Below are 25,963 nucleotides of genomic sequence, written 5' to 3' on the forward strand. Positions count from 1 at the left end.
AATAAAATAAATAAAATAAATAAAATAAATAAAATAAATAAAATAAATAAAATAAATAAAATAAATAAAATAAATAAAATAAATAAAATAAATAAAATAAATAAAATAAATAAAATAAATAAAATAAATAAAATAAATAAATATAGATTGAATAAATATAAGTGACGCGCTCCGAAAAAAAGTGCCTAAGAAGCAAAAAATTTTAGGTTATGTTTGAAATTTTTTTAATAAAAATACACAAAAGGGATAAACTCTGAATACAAACTACTGAAGTTTAAGTCTTCATTACATTTTAAACAATTATTAAAAATTGATTTTAGTTTTACAGAATTAAACAGAAAGTTTTAATTAAGGTAAAAATTAAGGTTAAAACCCAAACATAACCTTAAAATGTTTTGCTTCTTTCGTACCTTTCTTCGGAGCGCCTTAAAAATAATTTATTTCATCTATTTCAATATTTATAAGTTTATAATCTTTTCTATATTTTTATTTTCTATTTTTACAACAATGAATATTAAGAATTAATAAAGAATTATAAATAATTCTTAATTCTTAATTCTTAATTTTCATTTTTGAAATTTCTAATTTTTTACATACTTGTGATGAAATGCCCTAAAAATTACATTTCAAATTAAAATTTACTTTTTTTTATTATTTAGGCCTGTTTATTACAGAATAATTAACAAATCGCTTTTATTAAAAGGCAATTATTATTTTTTTAATAAAAAGGCATGTTGAAAATTTTTCGAAAATATTTTTTTAATTTACTTTGTTTTAATTTTTCTCCGGCATTTATTATTATCGAAAAAAATCTTACGTATGTTTTATATACACGGAGAGGGAATATATATTAAATTTTGTAAAAGTATTTTATAATTTGGAGGAAAAATGTGACAAAGCGAAATTTTGATATAAAAAATACAAAAATTTAATTAAGAAATTTGATAAAATTACACGAAATACTATTGAGAATATTAATTAAATTTTAAGATAACTTTACTAAATTTCATATAATTTTTTTTAATTTAATACTTTTTATATCAATATTTTGTTTTGCACTTTTTCTCCAAATCGTAAAATACTTTTACAAAATTTAATATATCTGCAGTTTTTTTTTATAAATACGTCCTTTATTTAAAAATGTTATATTCCATAAAATTGAAATTATTTTTTAAATAAAATTGTTAATTTCTGTTATTATTTAAAAAGTTATGACTTATTTTTAGACTAAATATTTATCTTTTTTTTGCTGTCGAATAAGTGCTTGATTCAGGAAATTTAAATAATTTTATTTATGAAATTTTCATAAAATCTGACTTTTTATGAATGTAGAAAAATTCTTTCCAAAAAAAAACAAATTTTCGTCCACTCAACACATGTTTAATAAATAATTTCGTTTAAATATGTTTCTGAAATTAGCGTCGACACTAAGCGTCGAAAATTATTGTTTGTGACTTTTGGAGACGAAAATGTTGCTAAAATCACCTCTTTATTCACCTAGGGAATTAAAAATATTTCCAGAGTATTTTTTAAACTTAAAAACTTCGAAAAAAGTGTTTTATTATTTTCGGCTTCGAAAAAAAAACTCTTTTCAACGTTAAACTTAGAGTTTAAGGAAGAGTTCGACGAAAAATCGGAACAAAAGTAAAGGAGAAAGTAAATTTTAAGTTCGTCTTGGTAGAAGAATTTTCAATGTTTTAAACAATTAAAAGTTGCAGTAGAATAAAAATAATTTTTGTTAATTAGAAACGATTAGGGTAACAAAAGCTAAATATTTTCTACAGACGGAGAATTGTATTTCATCGGTTTAATTTTCAACTCTTTAAACAAAAGTTGAAAAGAACTTAATTTCTGTTTTTTAAGAGCGAAATTACAACATTGGACTGACTGTCGAGCCCGTTAAAGTCGAATGATGCAATTTTTCCACTGCAGTTCGCATCGACATCCCCTTAAAGTTTCTCGAGAGTTTGAAAATATTTTTGCGCCGCTGTACGAAGTGTGTGTGTGTGTGTGTGTGTTTGTTAACGCAGATAAATAATCGTAAGAGCTCGAGCAGTGCTTGTTGATTAGAAAGAAGAACGGTTATAAATTGATTTTGAATGTTGAAAATTGAACTAATGTGAAAATTGTTGAATTTTTGCCTTGCAGCTATGGCAGAGGGGAATGGGGAAATAAAAATGGAGGAGAAGCAGTCAAAAGAGGACATGGAGTGTGTCGAGCGAACGGAAGATTACGCAAAGCTAATCCAATATGGACTCGACGAAAAAGTGTCTGGCAAGCTCGACGAAATTTACAAGACCGGCAAACTGGCCCACGTGGATTTAGACGAAAGAGCGTTAGACGCTCTCAAGGAGTTTCCGGTGGATGGCGCATTGAATGTGCTCACGCAATTTCTCGAATCTAATCTAGAACATGTATCAAATAAGTCGGCGTATCTCTGTGGAGTTATGAAAACTTACAGGCAAAAAAGCAGAGCTGGCCAGGGCACCGGGACCGCCACAACTCCGAAGGCACCTGACGAAGATAAAATTAAGGTGATTTTTCTTTCACTTTTCTTCCCTTCAATTCTTTTGATAATGCCATTCAAATTGCGGCAAGGGCACGAACTAGGTCCGTAAATCCCATAAAAGAACGTAAATTTTCATCAAGTCCGTAAAAGTCAATTTCTCTTTTAAAAAAGTCCGTAATTTGATTGAAAAGGACGAAAAGTTCGTAAATTGCACAATATAATTTGGAGAATTTTTGAGAAATTAGAAATCATTGCAGAAATTCAATTATTTTCAAAAGTAATAAAATTCTTCGCAGAAATTCAATTATGTTCAAAAAATTAATAAAAATTCTCGTCAAAATTTCAATTATTTTCAAAAATAATAAAATTCTTCTCCGAAAATTAATTTTTAAAAATTAGAAAAAATTCTCGTCAAAATTTCAATTATTTTCAAAAAATTTAATAAAATTCTTCTCCGAAATTTAATTATTTTCAAAAATTAAAATAAATTCTCGACAAAATTTCAATTATTTTTAAAAATTTTAATAAAATTCTTGGCAAAATTTCAGTTATTTTCAATAACAATTAAATTCTTCTCCGAAATTCAATTATTTTCAAAAATTAAAAAAAAATTTCGACAAAATTTCAATTATTTTCAAAAATTTAAATAAAATTCTTGGCAAAATTTTAATTATTTTCAAAAATGATAAAATTCTTCTCCGAAATTCCATTTTTAAAAATTAGAAAAAATTCTCGTCAAAATTTCAATTATTTTCAAAAATTAAATTAAATTCTTCTCCAAATTCTCGACAAAATTTCAATTATTTTCAAAAATTTTAATAAAATTCTTGGCAAAATTTCAATTATTTTCAAAAATAATGAAATCATTCTCCAAAATTAAATTATTTTCAAAAATTAAAAAAATTCTCGTCAAAATTTCAATTATTTTCAAAAATTTTAATAAAATTCTTCCCCAAAATTCAATTATTTTGAAAAAATTAAAATAATTCTCATCAAAATTTCAATTATTTTCAAAAGTTTTAATAAAATTCTTTGCAAAATTTCAATTATTTTAGTAAATTTTCTTCAATTCAACGATTTTCAATTTCTACTATTTTAATAAAGTTTTACAAAAAAATTCAATTATTTAAAAAAAATTAAATAAAATTCTACGCAATTTATTTAATTATTTTCATAAAATAATAAAAATTTCATAGGAATTCAATTATTTACAAATTTTTTATAAATTTCTTCACAATAATTCAATTATTTTCAAAGATAATAAAAATTTTACAGGAATTCAATTATTTTCGTAAATAATAAAATTCTTTTTAGAAATTCAATTGTTTTCATAAATAATAAACATCATCGCGGAATTTAAATTATTTTTACTACAATTTTAATCAAATTTCTCGAAAAATGTAATTATTCTTAAAAATTATACTAAAATTCGTCAAAAGAATTCAATTATTTAAAAATTTGGTGACAAAATTCTTTATGGGAATTGAAATTTTAAGAAACATTCAATTATTCAATAAATTATTTTTTTTGTATTTAAAGAATTAAATTTCAGTAGAATTTTCTAATAAAAATTGATTTAGAAATTAATTTTAGATAATTGAATATTAAAAGCATTAAATTAAAGAGTGAATTTTTAGGAATAATTGAATTTTGAAAAAGTTTTCAAACTAAAATCTATGAAAATCTGAATTTCTCATAATTTCAACAAACAATTCTGCAAAATTTCTTTTTTTGAAAAAGTTTAATTGCGGAATTATTTTAAGTTTTGATTTTTTAATATAATATTTAATTGAAGAATTTCCGAATAATTGAAATTTTGCAAAATTGAATTGTAAACAAATGAATTTGAAATTCCTCAAAAGAATTTTTCAAAAATTATTAAAACGTAGAAAAAGTTACGCGTAATTTATTATTATTATACAAATTACAAAATTTTTTATTTTCAGATATGAATTTTTAAATAATTTCGTAATCAAAATTTTAAATATTCACTTATTAAATATATAATTATTATTGTTTTGTATTTTCAAAAATTTTAATATATGTAATTCTTCGCAAGAATTCAATTATTTTTTCAAATAGTTACATTCTTTGGAAAAATTCAATTATTTTTATAAATAGTAAAATTTTTGTAAAAATTCAATTCTTTTCAATAAAATTTTAATAAAGTTTCGCGAAAGAATTCAATTATTTTCTAAAATTTTAATAAATCCTTCTAAAAAATCCAATTATTTTTTTAAATAGTAAAATCTTTACAAAAATTACCAAAATTGTTTTTCATAAAACTTCACGAAAGAATTCAATTATTTTATTCATAATTTGTTATAAAATTTTCCAAAAGAATTCAATTATTTTTATAATAAGTAGGAAAAATCTTTGCAAAAATTCAATTATTTTTTAATTTTTAATAAAAATTTTCGAAACAGTTGAATTATTTTCTAAAATTCAAATAAATCCTTCGAAACTATTCAATTATTTTTAAAAATAGTAAAATTCTTCGCAAGAATTCCATTATTTTTATAAATAATAAAATTCTTCTTAGGAATTCAATTATTTTCAATACAATTTTAATAAATTTCAATAATCAAATATTTAATAATTATACCTAATTATTAACAGAAAAGATTATTTTAAAAAGTTGAAAAAAAATTCTTTTTTTAATTCAATTATTTTCGAAATTTTCAATTAAAATTGTCTAAAAAAAACTACATTATTTTCAAAACAATAAATTTAATCAAATTCTTCAAAACAATTTAATTAAGATTTTTATAAATTTTAATTAAATTTTTCGCGACAATTCGATTATTTTCATAAATAATAAAATTCTTCGAAGGAATTCAATTATTCTCAAATTTTTTTTATAACTTTCTTTGCAAGAATTCAATGATTTTTTAAATGATTAATTTAAAAATTTAAAATATTATAAAAGAAAAATTATTGCAGAAAATCAATTATTTACATAAATAATACAATTTTTATAGCGATTCAACTATTTTCATAAATAATAAAATGTTTTTTAGGAATTCAATTAATTTCATAAATAATAAAATATTTTTTTAGGAATTCAATTAATCTATCATGAATAATAAAATTCATCGCAGAATTTTATTTATTTTTAATACAATTTTAATTGACTTTCTCGAAAAAAGTTTATATTGTGTTTATAATTCTTAAAAATTCTATTAAAATTCGTCGAAAGAATTCAATTATTTAAAAATTTGTTGATAAAATTTTTTATGAGAATTGAATTTTAGGAAACATTCAATTATTCAATAAATTATTTATTTGTATTTAAATAATTAAATTCTTATAGAATTTTTAAATAAAAATTGATTTAAAAATTAAATTTTTAGATAATAATTGAATATTAAGAACATTATATAGCGTGAATTTTTAGAAATAATTGAATTTTGAAATTAATTTTTTAAAAAAAGTTTAATTGAATTTTTATTTTATATTATTTGAAGTTTTTATTAGAATAGTAGGTAAAAAATTACACGAATACATTCAGACAAGTGATTTTTAATACAAAAAAAATTACTTTGAATTTTTTATTTTCTAATATATATTTAGTTAAATTTACGAATAATTGAAATTTCGTAAAATTGAATATTGTAAACAAGTAAATTTGAAAATTCTCAAGGGAATTTTTTCGAAAATTTTGAAAAATAATTGATTTAGAGAAGAATTTTAGTTTAAAATTGTAGAAAATATGAATTGAATTGAAATGATGAAAATAATTTTGAAGAAGTGCAATATTCTTATAATATAAATTCATGATTTCATCACTCGACCATTTTTAATTATTATAGAACATGATGAAATTGAATTTATAGTTTTTAGTAAAATGTTGTCTTATTTGACTCGGATTGGTTATATTTTTGTAGAGGTCGGTAAATGGTTCGTAATTTAAAAATTGTTGAATGACTTATTTTGAAATACTTTGACTGGTTCGAGGCCTGAATTATTGCTTGGAAATTGATATGAAAAATATGTAAATAACTTTAATTTTTTTGTTGATCCGTTATTGTTAAACCTTCGTGAGAAAGTACAAGCGATTTGGTTCTTGCAGATGATTCTAGAAAGAACAGGATATCCCTTAGATGTGACTACAGGACAAAGGAAGTACGGCGGCCCTCCTCCAAATTGGGAGGGTCCTACTCCAGGAACTGGTTGTGAGGTAAGTTTGTTTTAAATATCGCAAAAACAGGTTTTTTCTTCTCTCCACCTATAAGCTAAACACAGTGAAATTATCAAAATTCTCTCTCTTTTTCTCTTTCATCATTCCTCCTCTCCTCCTCTTCTGCAAAAAAAACAAGGTGTTTTGTGGAAAAATACCAAAAGACATGTACGAGGATGAATTAATTCCATTGTTTGAGAAATGTGGCAAAATTTGGGATTTGAGGCTGATGATGGACCCAATGTCAGGTACCAACAGGGGATATTCATTTATCACTTTCACGAATCGAGACGCTGCACAACAGGCGGTTAGAGAGGTATGTAATTAACTATTTGCTCCATTAATAATTTCACTCTTTTTTATTATTATACTTTTTATTATTATTATTCTTATTATTATTATTATTATTATTACTACTATTTGTACAGTGTACAATCTTACTTTTTTTTTGTTGTCCCCCTTAGTAACCACCAAGCCGCTACGGACTGATTGGATCTTTTTATTTATTTATTATTTACAAAATTATTTATAAATGTTACAAAATTGTTATTGCTACCAAAGTCGGCACTTTTTCCAAACAATTGCAAAATATTTCCATATCATGCTTTTTTTAGATGATCAATATTTATTCCTGTTTCTTTGGTTTTTTAAACAAACAGTTTATTTATTTTCTTAGTTGTAGAAAACCTATATTCGTTCAGTCATATGTGTACAAGTAAGTTTGACAAAATTCACACAGAAAAGTAACCGCTTTTTCGTTAAATGAAAATTATTATCAAACAGTGTTTTTCACATTTTTTTTTTTGCTAAAATAAAAAATAATGCAACTAAAATTCTTTCACTTTGATTTATACATTTTATGTTTTTAAATAGACTTTTTAAAAATTTACTCCAGCTTATCCGGTTTCAAGTACCGAATTCAGTAAATAATAAATTCAGAATGTGACACTTTTCAGATTGCAGTCGATTTATTTAAAAAGATTTACTCGGCTCGAGACCTAGACTTTTTCTGCAGAGGAAAAATGTCAACACATGAAAAATTGCAATTTAATCCAAAAATCAAGAGAATAGAAAAATTGTATTTAAATTAAAAAGGGAAATTTTAATTTTATTTAAATATAAATTTTTGAATAATTATATAATCAAAAATTAAAAAATCCACTTATTTACTACATAATAACATTCTTTGGAAGAATTCAATTATTTTCTAAATTGTTAATAAATCCTTCGAAACAATTCAATTGTGCTTTTAAATAGTAAAATCTTTGTATAAAAATTCAATTATTTTTAATGAAATTTCACGAAAGAATTGATTTTTTTTAATTCGATATAAAATTTTTCAAAAGAATCCAAATATATTTAAAAATTTTTAAGAATAATTACATTTTTCGAGAAATTCGATTAAAATTGTAGTAAAAATAATTGAATTTCCTCGATGATGTTTATTATTTATGAATATAATTGAATTCCTAAAAAGAATTTTATTATTTACGAAAATAATTGAATATCTGTAAAAATTTTATTATTTATGAAAATAATTGAATTATTGCGAAGAAATTTATTTAAAAAATGTGTAAATAATTGAATTCTTATAAAATTTAATCAGATTTATTAAAATAATTAAATCAGCGAAGAATTTCAATTTTTTTAAATACTATTTTTAATTAATTAATCGAAAAATTCAATTATTTAAAATAAAATTTTCATAATATTTATTATATTTCGAAAAAATTAATTATTTAAAACAATGTTTATAAAATTCTTATAAAGAATTCAATTATTTTGAAAAATAACAAATTTTTTTACAGAAATTTAATTGTTTTTATACATTTAAATAAAATTTTCCCGAATAATTCAATTATTTTCATAAATAATAAAATTCATCGCAGGATTTCAATTATTTTTAATACAATTTTACAGGAATTGCTCAAAAATGTAATCATTCTTAAAAATTGAATTTCAATTTCCCAACAAAATCAATTATTTAAAAAAATGTTTTTTTTTTGAAATTCTTCGAAAGAATTCAATTATTTTCAAATATTTTAATGAAATTGTTCTAAATAAATCAATTATTTTAAGTATAATTTTAATTACATTTTTTGAAATAATTCAATTATTCTTCTAAATTTTAATAAAATTCTTTCCAAGAATTCAATTATTTACATAAATAATTTGCAAAATTCAATTATTTTCATAAATAACAATATTCATCACAAGAATTTAATTATTTTTAAAAGTGATGAATTTCTTCTTGGAAATTCAATTATTTAAATAAATCCTTATAAAATCGTTCACCAGAATTCAATTATTTTCATAAATAATAAAATATTTTTTAGAAATTCAATTATTTTCCAAAAAATTTAATAAAATACCACACAGACATTCAATATTATTGTGAAAAATTTTAATTAAATTGTTTGAGAAATTTAATTATTTTTAAAAACTTTTCGCAATTAAATGATTTTCAATATTTATTATTTTCATAAAATTTCCAAACAGAATTCAATTATTTAATAAATTTTTTTGTAAAAATCTTCGTAAGAATAAATTCTTTTAATGAATGATAAAAAATTCTCTGGAGTTTAATTATTTAAATTAGAATTTGCGTAAAATTAGTCGAAACAATTCAATTATTTAAAAATTTCAATAAAATTCTTCGCAAAAATTAAATTATTTTTAATATTTAAATTCTTTTATGAATAATAAAATTCGTTTGCAGAAATTCAATTTATTAGCAGGAAATAAGAAAGAAGTAAATATATTTTTCATGAAAATAAGGAAAAAAAGTGAGGAAAATAAAAAAATATGGATTGAAATTTTTGTCAGATTTGTGAAGTGTCTAAAACTAGTTTTTTTGGTCCTCAAGTTAAATTTTTCGATAGCTACTTTTTTACTTTGAAAGCTACTTTTTTTAAAATTAATTATCGTGTGCGAAGTCTGTAATTGAAATTTTGAGAATTTTCGAACATAATTGAATTTCTGCGAAGAATTTTATTACTTTTGAAAATAATTGAATTTCTGCAATCATTTGTAATTTCTCTAAAATGCTCCAAAATTATATCGTACAATTTACGAAGTCTTCGTTCTTTTTTACTCAAATTACGGACTCTACGGATCTTTTTTTTAAAAAACTGACTTGAAGTAAATTTACGGACCTAGAGAGAGTCCTGAATAATGTGTTTAAAAAACATTAAATTTTTGTAATGAAGTTATAAATTTGATTTAATAGAAAAGAAAGATATTTTTAAGAGTTTTATTTGCTGGTTCGAGTTAGAAATGAAAAAGCGTATGACAAGTGAAAATACACAGTTTGATGCATAGTTTTCAAAATGATAAAGTGAATAAAAAAGCTTGGCAGTTGAAGATTGCAAAGTTTGTAAGAAAATGCAGATAAGAGACAAATTTGAAAAAAGGAAAAAAAATGCATGAGAAACTTATTTGTACACAAAATAATAGGTATGTATGTATATTGTTGAGCGTTTCGAAAAAGTGTCACGAATTCCTCTATGTGGCTTGTTCAGCGACCGTATACTTTTCATATATATATATATATATATAATATATTTTAGTAGCAGTAGTTTTTGACCTCTTAATTTTTTGAAATGAATTAGTAAAGTTTTGTTTTATTCTCTCGATATTGTGAACTACAATGAGAACAATCCACATAAATGATAGTCTTTTATATTTATATGTCCCTGACCATTTATTCATTGTTTAAGCATTTATACTGACTTATCCAACTTATCCCGAACATATGACAGTGGAAAAAGTGATATTAATGGTATTCTACGGATGAGTTTATTTTCCAGCTCTCCTCTTTGCTCAGTGGGCAAAATTGGGAGTGGAGAACCTTCCTGGAAAAAAATCGAAAAGAGAAAAAAGAAAAATGAAAAAAAGAAAGAATTCGAAAAGTATCTTGTGTGCTTTTTTCTAAAATTGGTTAGGGGTATATTTACTCAATTGGATCAGTGACAATTTTGATAACAAAATTTAAAAATTGGTAGGCTTAAAATTTGTTTACAGGAACACATGATACGCGACCGCCGGTTTCCTATTATGTGAAGACTCGAGCGACAAAACACTTTCTCTCGCTAACCTGGATCTAAATTATACCAAAATTTACCAAAATTTACCAAAAATTACCAAAAATTTTTTCCTAAATTTTAACACTTTATAAAGCAAAAAAAAAAAAAAACTTTTATTTTATTAAGATTTTAAATCCAACTTGGAATTAATTGAAATGAAACAAAATTAGGCATGTTTGTGTTTTTCTTCATCCCACAGCTCGATAATCACGAAATAAAACCCGGCAAGAGTCTGAAAGTAAACATTAGCGTTCCTAATCTACGACTTTTCGTGGGGAACATACCAAAGTCAAAAGGCAAAGAGGAGATCTTGGAGGAATTTGGTAAATTAACAGGTAAAGTGAATTCGAGGCGTGTGTACCTACCTACCTACCTTTACCTACCTGTCTACCTGTATCGTAACATAAGAGTGGTAGTTTTTAAGTAGTGGTTGTACATGGTATGGAAGTATGGAGCATCCGAGTCACCCTGTCATAGCGTGATAAACGAAACCTTCGACACCTTCAGTTCTGGTCAGTCTCTCCTTGCCTCTCGGTTTATTAGTGAACAATAACACCTCTCTGGTCCAAGTCTTCTTTTCCTCTCATATTTAGGTTGAGTTATGAGTTTTTATATCTGTCTCCAACATTGCGGATCAAACAATTTTTTTTTCTTTTCCTCTCTCTCTCTCTCTCTTTCTCTGTTTCTCTCTTTTCCTGCACTTCCATCGACATTCTTCCTTTTCTTCTTTGCATCAACATTTTTTTTTTATTCTCTTTTTACTTTTTTTCAATTCATGTGAGCGATGATGGGGAAAGAAATAATTAAAACACCACAAAATAATAATGATTTCGTTTCTCGCGGAAATTCATGACTAAACCTGGGGGTTTGGGAGACCTGCGTGGACCGCTGGGGCGTGTAGCTCGCTAAAAAACGGACAGGCACTCCCAAAGCCGAAAACAAAAAAAACAAGTCTTCCAAAAAGTCTTTTTCCTACTCCCCCTCATCTCTGGTCAAAAAAAATTCCCTCTCAGGTCATGTTCATTTTACAAAAAAACACCCACGGTCAGTCAGCCAATAAAGCAGAAGAAAATATTCTAAAGGCAAGCTTAATTGGCAAATTTCCTTCCACATTATTCTTACAGCTGAATGATTATGAGATTCGGAAAGGCAAAAAGATTGGTGTAACCGTATCTTATAACAATCATCGCTTGTTTGTGGGAAATATTCCAAAGAATCGAGACCGAGATGACTTGTTCGAAGAGTTTACAAAGCACGCACGTAAGTTGACAATTGCCCTTAAATCAGAAAGGCAGGCATTTTTCTGGGAACAAAACAAAAAAAAAATAAATAAACGAGACGAATAATTTCTTTTTCCTTTAATTTTTGCAATTGGTCGCAAACGATTCTCTGGGGGAGATATTACTTTTTTTTACACCGCAACTTATTTCGTTTTCATTTTCAATTTTATTTCATTCTTTTTTTTTCTAATTCTATATTTAGAAGGCATTTTTTATTAACACATGGTATCATAAAACGGTCAAATTTTATTTTAATAAATCACTAAACCAAGTCACTGATGAATTTTTAATTCTATTTACAGAAGAAAATCTCTAAATCTGAATTTCTTTTATTACCATACAGGGTTGCCAGGGAAACGTCAGGGATTTTTACTGAAAAAAATTTAAATTTTAAAATTCTTAGAAAAATTCTGAACTTTGCTGATTTTTTTTTCTGATAAACTATTAATTGAATCTTAAGAGTTGCGTTTACAATTTTCATAATAATAATAAAAAAAAAAAAAAAAAAAAAAAAAGTTTTGATTTGAAAGTTTATAAAGTTTCCATTTTGGAATGAATTTAATTAGAAATTTTAAAGAACTTAGAGTTTGAAAAAATATAGTTAAATTATTAAAAATATAAATATTTAATTAATTGTTAAAAACAATAGAAGAATTTTAGTTAAAAACACTAAAAAAATTGAATTTTGGACAAGTTAGAAATGACTGCAGAAATTCAATTATTTTCAAAAATGAAAAAAATTCTTAGCAAAAATTCAATTAGGTTCAAGAATTCAAAAAGAAAAAAATTCTTGTCAAAATTTTAATTATCTTTGTTGTAAATAATAAAACTCTTCTCTAAAATTCAATTATTTTTAAAAATTTTCCTCAGTTCAATGATTTTCAATATTTACTATTTTAATAGAATTTGCTAAAAAAATGCAATTATTTCAAAAAAATGTTAAGAAAATTCTACGCAAACATTTAATTATTTTCAAAAAAAATAAAAATTTCACAGGAATTCAATTATTAAAAAATTTGTTATAACTTTGCAATAATTCAATTATCTTCATAATTAATAACATTTTTTAATAAGGATTCAATTATTTTCATAAATAATAACATTCTTTTTCGGAATTCAATTATTTTTCAATTATTTTTATAAATAAATAAAACTCATCGAAAAATTTCTATTTTTTAAATTCAATTTTAATCGAATTTCTCGTTTTATGTAATTATTCTGAAATATTTTATTAAAATTTGTGAAAAGAATTCAATTATTTAAAAATTTATTTGATAAAATTCTTTACGATTATTGAATTTTAAGAAACATTCAATTATTCGACCAATTATTTATTTTTGTATTTAAATAATTGAATTCTCGTAGAATTTTTTAATAAAAATTGATATAAATATGAATTTTAGTTAAAACTTTGCATAATAATTGAATATTAAGAGCATTTTACCAAGAATTTTTTAGAAATAATTGAATTTTAAATAGGTTTTATTTTAAAAATTGACAAAATTTTAATTATTTTAAAAATTGACAAAATTTTAATTATTTTCAAAAATTTTCTCCAGTTTAATGATTTTCAATATCTACTATTTCAATAAAATTTTCGAAAAGAATTGAATTATTCAAAATGAATTTTAATAAAATAGATTCAATCGTTTTCATATATAATAAAAATTTCACAGGAATTCAATTATTATTTACAAATTTTTAAAAAATTTCTTCGCAATAATTCAATTATTTTCATAAATAATACAATTTTTACAGGGATTCAATTATTTTCCAAATTAATAAAATTCTTCATAGAGATTCAATTATTTTCACAAATAATAAAACTTATAGCTGAATTTCAATTATTAGTAATACAATAAATTTTAATCCAATTCCTCAATAAATGTAATTATTCTTAATTATTTTATTAAAATTAGTCAAAAAAATTCAATTATTTAAAATAATTTGTATTTAAATAAATAAAATAATTGAATTCTCGTAGAATTTTCTAATAAATATTGATTTAAGAAAGGTTCAGTTTTAATTTTAGATTACAATATTTATTATTAAAAGCCTTTTAGCGTCAATTTTTAGAAATAATTAAAAAAATTCCAAATTAAAATCTTTGAAAATCTTAATTTTTCATACCTTTAACTAACAGTTCTGTAAAAGAATTAATTTTTTTGAAAAAGTTTAATTGAATTTTTTTTGTAATTTGTTTGAACTTTTTATTTTCTAATATATGTTTAATTGAAGAATTTCCGAATAATCGAAATTTCGTAAAATTGAATTGTACAGAAATGGATTTGAAAATTCTCAAAGAACTTTTTTAATAATTATAAAAAATAATTGATTTAAAGAAGAATTTTAATTGAAAATTCTAGAAAATAATAAATTAATTGAATTGAAGCGATGAAAATAATTTTGAAGAAGTTACAGTAACAATTAAATAAAATAAATTAAATTAAATATACTGTAAAGTAATGCTTTTATCTCTTTATTATCTTTAATTATTATAAGTTGTTAAATTTCAAAAACGTCGGAATTTGAAATTTTTGAAAATCTGAATTCCTATGGGAAAATAATAATGATTAAATATTTATTTAAAAATAATGTCATTGATGTTTTCGAATAATTTTCCAATTAAAGAAATTCGTAAATAAATGTAAAAGAACATTTTTTTGAAAATCTAATCATTTTTAGAGTGAATCAGAATATTCTTTCGGGTCAGACAGGGCTCGAACTAGGTCCGTAAATCCCGTAAAAGTCCGTAACTTTGCTTGAAGTCCGTAAAAGTCCGTTTTTTTGCAAAAAGGTCCGTAAAGTCCGTAATTCGATTGAAAAAGGTCCGTAAAGTACGTAAATTATACGATATAATTTGGATAATTTTAGAGAAATTACAAATGATTGAAGGAATTCAATTATTTTCAAAAGTAATAAAATTCTTCGCAAAAATTCAATTACGTTCAAAATTTTTTAAAAATTCTCGTCAAAATTTCAATTATCTTTAGAAATAATTAAATTCTTCTTCGAAATATCAATTATTTTCAAAAATTTTAATAAAATTCTTGGAAAAATTTCAATTATTTTCAAAATTTTTCCTCAATTCAATGATTTTTAATAGGTATCTATACTATTCTAATAAAATTTTTCAAAGGATTTAAATTATTTTTAAAAAAATCTAATAAAATTCTACACAAACCTTTAATTATTTTCGAAAAATAATAAAAATTTTACAGGAATTTCATTATTTACAAATTTTTTTTATAAATTTCTTCGCAATATTCAATTATTTTCATAAATAATAAAATTTTTACAGGTATTTAATTTTTTTGGCAAATAATAAAATTCTTATTAGGAATTCAATTATTTTGATAAATAATAAAGCTAATTGCAGAATTTCAATTATTTTTAATACAATTTTAATCGAATTCCTCGAAAAATGTAATTATTCTTAAAAATTTTATTAAAATTTATCAAAGAAATTTAATTATTTTAATAACCTTTGCTACAATTTATTTATTAGAATTTAAATATTATTTTTAATAAATTTTTAATTAAATTTCTTTAAAGAATAAAATTATTGCATTCAAAATTTTTAATGCAATTCTTTGCGTAAATTATCATATTATCTTTATAAATAATAAAATTCTTCTCTAAAATTGAATTATTTTCAAAAAATTTAATAAATTTCTTGGCAAAATTTCAATTATTTTCAAAAATTTTCCCTAATTTAATTATTTTTAATATCTACTATTTTAATAAAATTTTGCAAAAGAATTCAAATTATTTGAAAATTAATTGATACAATTCTTTAAAAGAATTCAATTTTAAGAAACAGATGTAATTATTTAATAAATTTTCAATAAATTGTTTTTTTTGTATTTAAATAATGAAATTCTCGTTGAATTTTCTCATAAAAATTTATTTAAAAATGGAATTCAGTTAAAATTTTAGATTATAATTGAATATTAAAAGTATTAGAGCGTAAAGTTTTAGAAATAAAATTTTGAAAAGGTTTCAGATTCAAATCTTTGAAAATTTGAATTTTTCATATTTTTAACTAAGTAACAATTCTGTGGAATTAATTTTTTTGAGAAATTTTAATTGCGAATTTTTTTTTATGTTATTTGAAGTTTTTATTTTCTAATACATATTTAATTGAAGAATTTACAAATAATTGAAATTTCGTAAAATTGAATATTGTAAAGAAATGGATTTGAAAATTGTCAAAGAACTTTTTCGAAAATTATTAAAAATAATCGATTTTAAGAAGAATTTTAGTTAAAAATTCTTGAAAATAATAATTGAATTGATAATGATTTTATCACTCCAACTTTAATTATTATAAAACATGAAGAAATCGATCGCTCCGAGTCGAAGACTCGGAGTTATCGATATCTTCATGTTTTTTAGTTATGAAAAAATCTAATTTATAGTTTTAAGTAAAATGTTCTTTTATATATTTTTGTCAGTAATTGGTCCGTAAATGGTCCGTAATTTTTTATTTTTGGTCCGTAAAGTCCGTATTTTTAAATACTTTCACTGGTTCGAGCCCTGGGTCAGAGGAAAAGTTAAAATTTTATCTGGATGTCAGGGAAAAGTGAGGGAAAAACAAAATTAAATTTTAGTGGCAACCCCGTATTAATTCAATATAGTACAAATTTTCTACTAATTTTTATTAATTTTCTATTAAAAGTTTAGTAAAAAAAAAATTAGAATTAGTACTAAATTAGGAATATAATTTTAATATGAAAATTAGTAGTCATATTAACTGATTAATAATTTATTTCAATTGGTGGATTCAAATTTAGAGGCGACACCAGAAGCAAAGTTTAAATAAACGTAAAACACCCAGAAAAATGTAATTTTGTAGAATTACTTCTCAATTTCATTTATAAATTAGAAAAAATGTTCAGTTAATAATAATAATAATAAATGAAAAAAATTGAATAAGGAAAGTCTGATTTAATTTACTTTTTTCAACATAATAATGAGAGTCTTATTTAACTTTAGAAATACCCCTTTTTTACCTTTTAATAAATGAAAAGCCGAATGTGATAACCCTCTGTTATCATATATTTCTTTAAATAACGAATTTGATAGAAATAAGAGCCAGTCATTTATTTAAAGGGAAAATAAATTTTAAATAATAAAATTTAGAAAATGGTCCAGAAGAATTTTTTTTAAATTTTAACAATAAAGAATAATTCTAAATAATGACAGAAAAAAGTTGTTGTACATTAACCTTAACGATTATTCGTCTATTATCAAATAAATATTTACTTGAATCAAATAATTTTTATTTATATGAAAATAATTTTTATTCAAATCAAATAATTTTTATTTCAATCAAACAATTTTTATTTAAATCAAATAATTTTTGTTTAAATCAAATAATTTTTATTTAATTTAAATCATTTTTATTTAATTCAAATAATTCTTATTTAATTCAAGTAAATTGTATTTGAACCAATAATTTTATTACTTTTCAATTAATAAAATTCATAAATTCATACCCATAGTTCTAAATAATAGAAATTACTTTTTTCTGGGTGAAATAAAATTACCAAAACTATGAGTAAAATTGAAAATTCACAAGTGTCGAAACTCCACCTAATCCTTCGAATAAAAAAATACTTTAACTAACAGCAGTTATTGTTTTCCTATAAAAACCAATTAATCAAGATCTTTTATAGATAATATGACACTTTGAATTTTCGGAAATTGATAAAATTAGATTTTCGTATATTTGGAAATTCCTCCTTAAAAAAAAAAAAAAAAAAAAAAAAAAAAAAAAAATCGATACATGAATCAGCTGATGACGCTTTATCAGTATCTGTTTTGACATGACTATATTAACGGAATGAAAATAGCTTGAATGCGTTTCTTAATCGAATGATCAAGTCGCGAGTGCGTGTTTAACATTAGAATTCTTGCATGAAATCTCAGAATCTGGACACAGAGAGGAGACCAATGAGAATGTGAAATTTCATCCCGGAGGCAAGTGCCTTTTTATAATCCAAAAAATAAAGGCACAGGATGATCGATTTTGTATTGGTTTTTTTTATAACAAGAGAAAAACGTCACTATTGGAAACAAAGTTTCAAGTATTTTTTTCCGACTTTTTTTTGGCATTAATTTTCACGTACATTTCTTTCACTGGGTGTGCATGCTAATTTTTCACTATATATAGTTTTTATTTTCTTGCTTTGAATCTTTTTTTATTTCATTTTATTGAGCGTTTTTTATTCACTGGGAATTTCGAAAAAAAAAATTTTTCTTTTTCTATAGATGGCTTTGGGTTATCATAATTTTTTGAAAAATTTGGTATAAGGGGTCGATTTAGAAATTTGTCAGTAAAACTAATGGTAGGTACCATGCTATCCGAATGCCAGTTTTGTGCTTTTAAACTGAGAGGAAGGAGAAGTAAACCGTGTACCAGAAAGCACCAGTACAAAATAAAATAGACAGTAAATAAGTAATACTCTCCTCTGTATAAAAAAAAGCGTCGTTAAATTTTCTTAATTCTAACATCTAATCAAAGATCTTGATGGGTTTTGTGTCTTAAATGTTTTTTAAATTCAACGCTTTCCTTTCAAAAAAAAATACGTTTATTTAAAAAAATATATATTGTCGACAAAAAAAATTTAAAAGTTTGCTAAAATTTTTTTTATAATTACAGATACCAGATCATCATTCGAAGAATTTTTTTAATTTATTTTCCTTATTTTTGATTTCTTACTAAATATACATTTGGGTTATAAAGTTTTTTAACATTTAGTTATTTTAATTTATAATTTACAATTAACAAATAACAAAGAATAAATTTTTTTGTTTGTAAATATTACGAAACAGAAATTTGACCAGACACAAAAAATAATATCAACAATTTGCAATTTTTTTTTCTTAAAAACTTAAATCGTCTTGTGAAAAAGTATAATTTTTTCGATTTGAAAAAAAGGACAGTAATTTTCCTTTTGTTAAGGGTTGGTAAAGAATTTTTGAAAAAAATATTTTTTGTTGATTTAACAGACACTATGATTTTTAAGAGGCAAGATTTTTTAACACAAAGTTTGTTTTTCTCTAAGGAACAATATTTTATTTCACTTTTACGTTAAACAAAAAAACTTTAGAAAATTTGCATGTTTTCAAAACTGATTTTTTACGTAGTGTTTACTTTTATCTTCAAATGCGTTGAATTATTTAGTATTTAATAAATAAACTCAAAACTAATTCTTATTTCTTGAATAATTGTAAAATTCTTGAAAAATAGTTATTTATTTTTGATTTAAAAAATAATTTTTATGGACAGGAAAGAAAATTTTTGAATTTTAGGAACTAAATTTTAAAGCTTTCCTGCCGTCTTTTATTTATTTATTTTTTTTGTGAATTTTCTTTCTTCAATAAGTAATTAATTACTTTCTCTTATTATTTTGCTGATATTTTTCGTCTATTGACTTGAGACTCACCAATATTTTTACGCTTTTACTTTACACAGCCGGCTTAACCGAGGTGATCATCTACAGTTCTCCGGACGACAAAAAGAAAAATAGGGGTTTCTGTTTTTTGGAGTACGAGTCACATAAAGCGGCGTCCTTGGCTAAACGCAGGCTCGGCACCGGTCGCATGAAAGTTTGGGGGTGTGATATTATCGTCGACTGGGCTGATCCCCAAGAGGAGCCCGATGAGCAAACAATGTCCAAAGTAAGCTGCCGAAAATTATTTATTATTATTATAAGAATAAAATTCATAATTTTTTAATTTTAATTTTCAATTCTTTCTATATTTCTAACAATAATTGAACTCTACAGTTTTGAAATTGAACTTATTTATTTAGAAATTATTTTTTTTATTTTTATTTACAAATTAACAGGCAAAGAAGCCTTTAAATGCAACTGAATTTATTTTAAATAATTTTGCGAATAATTTTATTTAAAAATTCAAAAAATTAATGGAATTTTATAAAAGTTGAGCTTTTAATTTTTATAAATAATATATGAACAACTAGAAAAACTGGCTATTTCATTTACTATAATTATGTCAATTACAAAATTTTTTATTTTAAAAAATCATCTTCAATTTTTAAATATAATTTCAGATATAAAATTTTTAAAAAATTCAACTTCAATAAAATTCTTTGAAACAGTTGAATTTTTTTTTTAAAAATTAATAAAATTCTTCTCACGAGATTCAGTTATTTTCAATACAATTTTAATTATATTCGTCGAAACATTTTTGCAAGAATTCAATTATTTTCATACAAATAATAAAATTTTTTATAGAAATTCAATTATTTTCAATATAATTTTAATACAATTTCTCGAAAGAATTTAGTTATAAGAATTTAATTAGTTTCAATACAATTTTAATCAAATTCTTCAAAAGAATTTAAATATTTTTACAAAATTTCTATTTAAAAATCGTCGTTATTTTCTATAAAAAATTTCAAAATCGTGAAATTCGTCGATTTTTTCTATTTTTTCTCTTCAGAAAATTTGTTAAACTTTAAATTTCGACTGAATTCGCAATTTTTTTTTTATTTTCAAACTGAATTATAAGCAAAAGTGAAGTTTTTGAACGATTTTGAAAATCGTGAAATTTGTCGATTTTGTCGATTTTCTTTAACAGAAAAATTTTCTAAATCTTAAATTTCGACTAAATTTGTAATTTGTTTTCGTTTACAAACTAAATTTTAGGCGTAAATTAAGTTTTTAACGATTTTGAAAATTTTTCTAATATTAAATTTCGTTCATTTTTTCGTTTTTTTCTACAGAAAATTTCAAAATCTTTGATTTTGACTAAATTCATAAAATTTTTTCATTTTCCAACTAAATTATGCGCTAAAAATTAGTTATTGAACGATTTTGAAAATTTTTCATTTAGAAATCGTCGTTTTTTTCTATAAGAAATTTCAAAATCGTGAAATTCGTCGATTTTTTCAATTTTTTTCTCTACAGAAAATTTTTTAAACCTTAAATTTCGACTGAATTCATAATTTTTTTCATTTTCAAACTAAATTATATGCAAAAATTAAGTTTTTGAATGGTTTTGAAAATTTTTCAAAATCGTCATTTTTTTTCAACAAAAAATTTCAAATTCGTGAAATTCGGCAATTTTTTCGATTTTCTTTAACAGAAAATTTTCTAAATCTTAAATTTCGACTAAATTCATATTTTTTTCGTTTAAAAACTGAATTTAAGGCGTAAATTAAGTTTTTGAACAATTTTGAAAATTTTTTTAATATTAAATTTCGTTGATTTTTTTGTTTTTTCTACAGAAAATTTCAAAATCTTGGATTTCGACTAAATTCATAAAATTTTTTCATTTTCCAACTAAATTATACGCTAAAAATATTAGTTATTGAACGATTTTGAAAAATTTTCATTTAGAAATAGTCGTTTTTTTCTATAAGAAATTTCATAATTGTGAAATTCGTCGATTTTTTCGATTGTTATTACAGAAAATTTTCTAAATCTTAAATTTTGACTAAATTCAATTTCAAAAAGCTTCAAATTAAAGTCTTAGAAAAATTGAATTTACAAATTTTAATTGAAAATTCAGAATAAGTTAGTTTTTTGAAACATTTCTATTCACATTTTTTTTAAATTAGTTATATTTTTAAATTTAATTGAAAAATTTTCAAATTATTCGACATTTTTTGAAATTTTCTTGTAAAGAAGTAGATTTAAGAAGAATTTTAGTTTTAGGTGAACTTTTTTTTTGTTGAAATAAACTTTAGATTTTAATTTTATTACTAAAAGATACCAACTTTTTTTTGTTCAAATTCTTTTTTAGAAGCTATATTCAATTCTTTCAAAAATTGTATTTTTGAATAATACAATAAAAAATACAATTAAAAAGTTTTGTCAGTAATTGGAATTTTTTTTAAATTTTATGAAAAATAATAGATTTTTCTTAGAAATTTTATTAAATTTTTATAAAATAATATTTTTAATAATTTTAATTGTAAATTTTAAAAATAATTGATATCTCAAATATTTTAATAAAAATTAATGAAAATTAACTCAAAAAATTATAAAATAATATTTTCTTTGAAAATTTTTGTTGAAAGTTGTTAAAAAAATTGATTAGTATTCTGTATTTTGGAAAAAGTGTTTTAACAAATTGAATTATTTTCCAAAAATTACAATATAATATATTCAAAAATTTATTTCTTAGAATTTATTTATCGTAATTTTTTAGACTTAGGCATCATTACAATTTTGGAAAATTAATGCATTTTTATATTTGCGATTAAAATTCTTAAAAAAACTTAATTTTTTAAAAAATTCTTAAAATTATTTTCTAGAAATTCTTTTAATTAAATTATTGGCAAAAATTGTTACTAAATTACAATTATTTCGAAATTTTAAAATTCCAATTTTATATAATTCAAAAATCTATTATCTTTTAAAAACTATTTTTAAATATTTTTAAAAAACTAGTTAATTTTTTGATATTCAATTATTTTAAATATTGGAATAATAATATTTTCTTAAATATTTTAAAGAATTCACTTTAATTATTTTAAAAAATAAAACCATGAAGAGTTGCAATTATTAAAAATAAAATTTGTGTATTTAAATATACATAGTTAAATTCCTGAAATATAATTTCAAATGTCCTAGCATTCACCCACTATACAGCTTTACGTAGCAAGTCTCTGTCTGACTATAAATTTACTTACTACTCAATAGTAAAGCAGGTCAGATTTTACTGCAGCTAGGCTACTCATTTTGTGTTAGTTTACACCTCCTGATTATTCTCGTACCTCACAATTTGTAATCCCTTCAGTTTTTTAAAAATAAAAAAATTATATCTGAACTTCTCTGGTAAAGAGCAACAATATATTAATTTTTCAATAGAAACTAATTTGTGAATTGATTTAATTTTTCTGAAAGCAAAAAAAATTAAATATTCACAATTACTAAACAATAATTTTTTTCTGCGTAGGTTCGTGTTCTGTATGTTAGAAATTTGACTCAAGACTGTACGGAAGAGAAACTAAAGGAATGCTTCGAACAGTATGGCAAAATTGAAAGGGTAAAAAAAATCAAGGACTATGCTTTTATACATTTTGAAGATAGAGAAAATGCCATGAAGGTAAGGAACTTGTTTTTTTTTAAATTCACGTGATTATTAAAGTTTGTTCGCTGTTGGACATTGAGAATAATTATTTTGACTTTCAGGCGATGCGGGAAGTAAACGGCAAGGAGATGAGTGGGTCCCATATAGAAGTCTCCCTCGCGAAACCGCCGTCCGACAAAAAGAAGAAGGAGGAAGTTTTGCGAGCCAGGGAACGTAGAATGTATCAAGTGTTGCAAGGACGTGGCGGGTAAGATATAAAAATATCGTTTATAAATACGTACTTATCTTATTGATCGTTCTTTTATTGATAATAAGAAGCGGCTACGAACGAAAGACTTATCTAAAAGACTAAATATAGAATTTAACGTCTTTCGACATGTTTAGGACCTCATGTTTTCTATTGGTTCAACTATTTTCTTATCCATTCTTATAATTATAAATACCTATCTCCTAAATGTTTTAAAAAATATTCAAAAGAATAAAGAATTATTTTCAAAATTTAAAAAAAAATTTATATATTCAAATAGAGATGATTCATTTTTATCGGAATAAAGTTGACAATTTGAGCCACAAATATATAAAAATTTTCTAAAAAATTTGAAGATTCAAAATATTAAACAATATTAAACAATATTTCTGACAATAGTTTCTTTTTAAATAACTTAATTCTTCAAGAACTATTACAAAATTATTACTTATAAATTATTTAATGAATAATTTTAATAAATAATTCAAAACTAAAATTCAATTTTAAAAATTACAAATGATTCCAAAAATTAGAAAATGCAAATCGTCAAACTTGAACCATAAAAATTTGAAACAATCTTATTAACCGAAAAATAATTTTTAAAATTCAAACATATTATTTTTTCATTAAATTGTCTTGAAAAATATACTCAAATTTTTTAGAAATTTTTTTGCAATAATTCAATTATTTTGATAAATAATAAAACTCATTGCAGAATTTCAAATATTTTTAATAGAATGTTAATCGAATTTCTCGAAAAATGTAATTATTCTTAACATTTTTTTTAAATTCGTCGAACGAATTAGATTATTTAAAAATTTGTTGATAAAATAAAATAGAATTCTTTATGAGAATTCAATTTTAAGAAACATTCAATTATTCAATAAATTATTTATTTTTGTATTTAAATAATTTAATTCTCGTAGAATTTCTTTTTTTTTAAATAAAAATTGATTTAAAAATGAATTTCATTGAAAAGTTTAATTTAATTTTTAAAAAATTATTTCACGTTTTTATTTTCTAATATATTTGAATGAAAAATTTCCGAATAATCGAATTTTCATAAAATTGAATTGCAAACAAATAAACAAACAAATTGTGAACAAACAAAACAAACAAATTGTAAAAAAACAAAACAAATTGTAAACAAAAACAAACAAAAAATTAAACAAACAAATAAATTCTCGTCAAAATTTCAATTGTCTTTAAAATAATAAAATTCTTCTCTAAAATTCAATTATTTACAACATTTTTTTTTAAAATCTTGTCAACATTTCAATTGTTAAAAATGAAATTAAACAAACTAAAATTGAAATTTGTTAAAATTTTAAATTTAAATAAAAATTCAATTATTGGATATTAAAAATTAAGTTAAATTAAATTAAATAAATTAATTTGAAAATTCTCAAAGAATTATTCAGAAATTATTAAAAATAACGGATTTTTAGAAGAATTATACTAAAATACACTATAAAAAATTGAATTTTTGAGGAGCTATAAAATTAATACAGAAATTCAAGTAGGTAAGTTTTTTTTCAAAATTAATAAGATTCTTCGCAGAAATTCAATAATGTTAAAAAATTTAAAACAAATTATTCATGGCAAAAATTTCAATTATTTTCAAAGATTTTCCTCAATTCAATAATTTTCAATTCCTTAATATTTTAATAAAATTTTCCAAGAGAATTCAATTATTTAAAAAAAAATTATTATAATTCTACGCAAACATTTAATTATTTTCGTAAATAATAAATATTTCACAGGTATTCAATTATTTTCAAATTTTTTATAAATTTCTTCGCAATAATTCAATTATTTACATAAATAATAAAATTTTTACAAGGATTCAATTATTTTCATAAATAATAAAACTCATCGCAAAATTTCAATTATTTTTAATACAATTTTAATCAAATTTCTCGAAAAATAATATTATTCTTAAAATTTTTATTAAAATTCGTCAACAATATTCAATTATTTCTAGAGACTGTAAAAAAAATTCTTCTCAGAAATTTAATTATTTCCATAAATAGCAAAATTCTTCAGATTTACTAAATTCTTTTGAATATTATGTTTAAAAAAAATTCTTCACAAGAATTCAATTATTTTCATAAATTTTCATAAAATTCTATTAAACAATTTAATTATTTTCAAAAGTAATACAATTCTTCGCAGAAATTCAATTATGTTTAAAAGTTTTTTTAGATTCTCCTGAAAATTTCAATTATCTTTATAAATAATTAAATTGTTCTCTACAATTCATTTATTTTCAAAATTTTTAATAAAATTCTACGCAAACATTTAATTATTTTCATAAATTATAACATTCTTTGGAAGGATTCAATTACTTTTATACATAGTAAAATTCTTTGCAGAAATTCAATTATAATACATTTTAATAAAATTGAATTAATCAAATTTTGAATTATAATTATGTACAGTCAAGATTATTTTAAAAAATTGAAAAAATTCTTTGTTTCATTCAATTATTTTCCAAAATTTTAATTAAAATTATTAAAAAAAAATATTATTTTCAAAAAATTTAAAGAAACTTGTCAAAAGAATTTAAATATTCATAGAAAACTCTAA

General features: G+C 21.8%; 1 protein-coding gene across 14 annotated transcripts in view; it reads left to right on the top strand.

The window, feature by feature from the left end:
* Nucleotides 1-25,963, top strand: part of LOC122500001 (heterogeneous nuclear ribonucleoprotein R) — a 117,110-nt gene that overhangs the window by 59,627 nt on the left and 31,520 nt on the right. For 13 of the 14 annotated variants that reach the window (XM_043608653.1, XM_043608651.1, XM_043608652.1 and 10 more), the window contains exons 2-8: nt 2,149-2,534; nt 6,582-6,689; nt 6,829-7,005; nt 10,974-11,109; nt 19,538-19,743; nt 22,993-23,142; nt 23,229-23,374. In XM_043608653.1, coding sequence (XP_043464588.1) covers nt 2,151-2,534; nt 6,582-6,689; nt 6,829-7,005; nt 10,974-11,109; nt 19,538-19,743; nt 22,993-23,142; nt 23,229-23,374 — 1,307 coding nt within the window. In that variant the 5' untranslated portion in view covers nt 2,149-2,150. Of the gene's footprint in view, nt 1-2,148; nt 2,535-6,581; nt 6,690-6,828; nt 7,006-10,973; nt 11,110-11,898; nt 12,035-19,537; nt 19,744-22,992; nt 23,143-23,228; nt 23,375-25,963 lie in introns of all 14 variants that reach the window. The other variant, XM_043608650.1, reaches the window with a different exon arrangement.

This window comes from Leptopilina heterotoma, unplaced genomic scaffold (assembly GCF_015476425.1).
Source record: "Leptopilina heterotoma isolate Lh14 unplaced genomic scaffold, ASM1547642v1 Lhet_180, whole genome shotgun sequence".
In the NCBI taxonomy this organism is placed as follows: domain Eukaryota; kingdom Metazoa; phylum Arthropoda; class Insecta; order Hymenoptera; family Figitidae; genus Leptopilina; species Leptopilina heterotoma.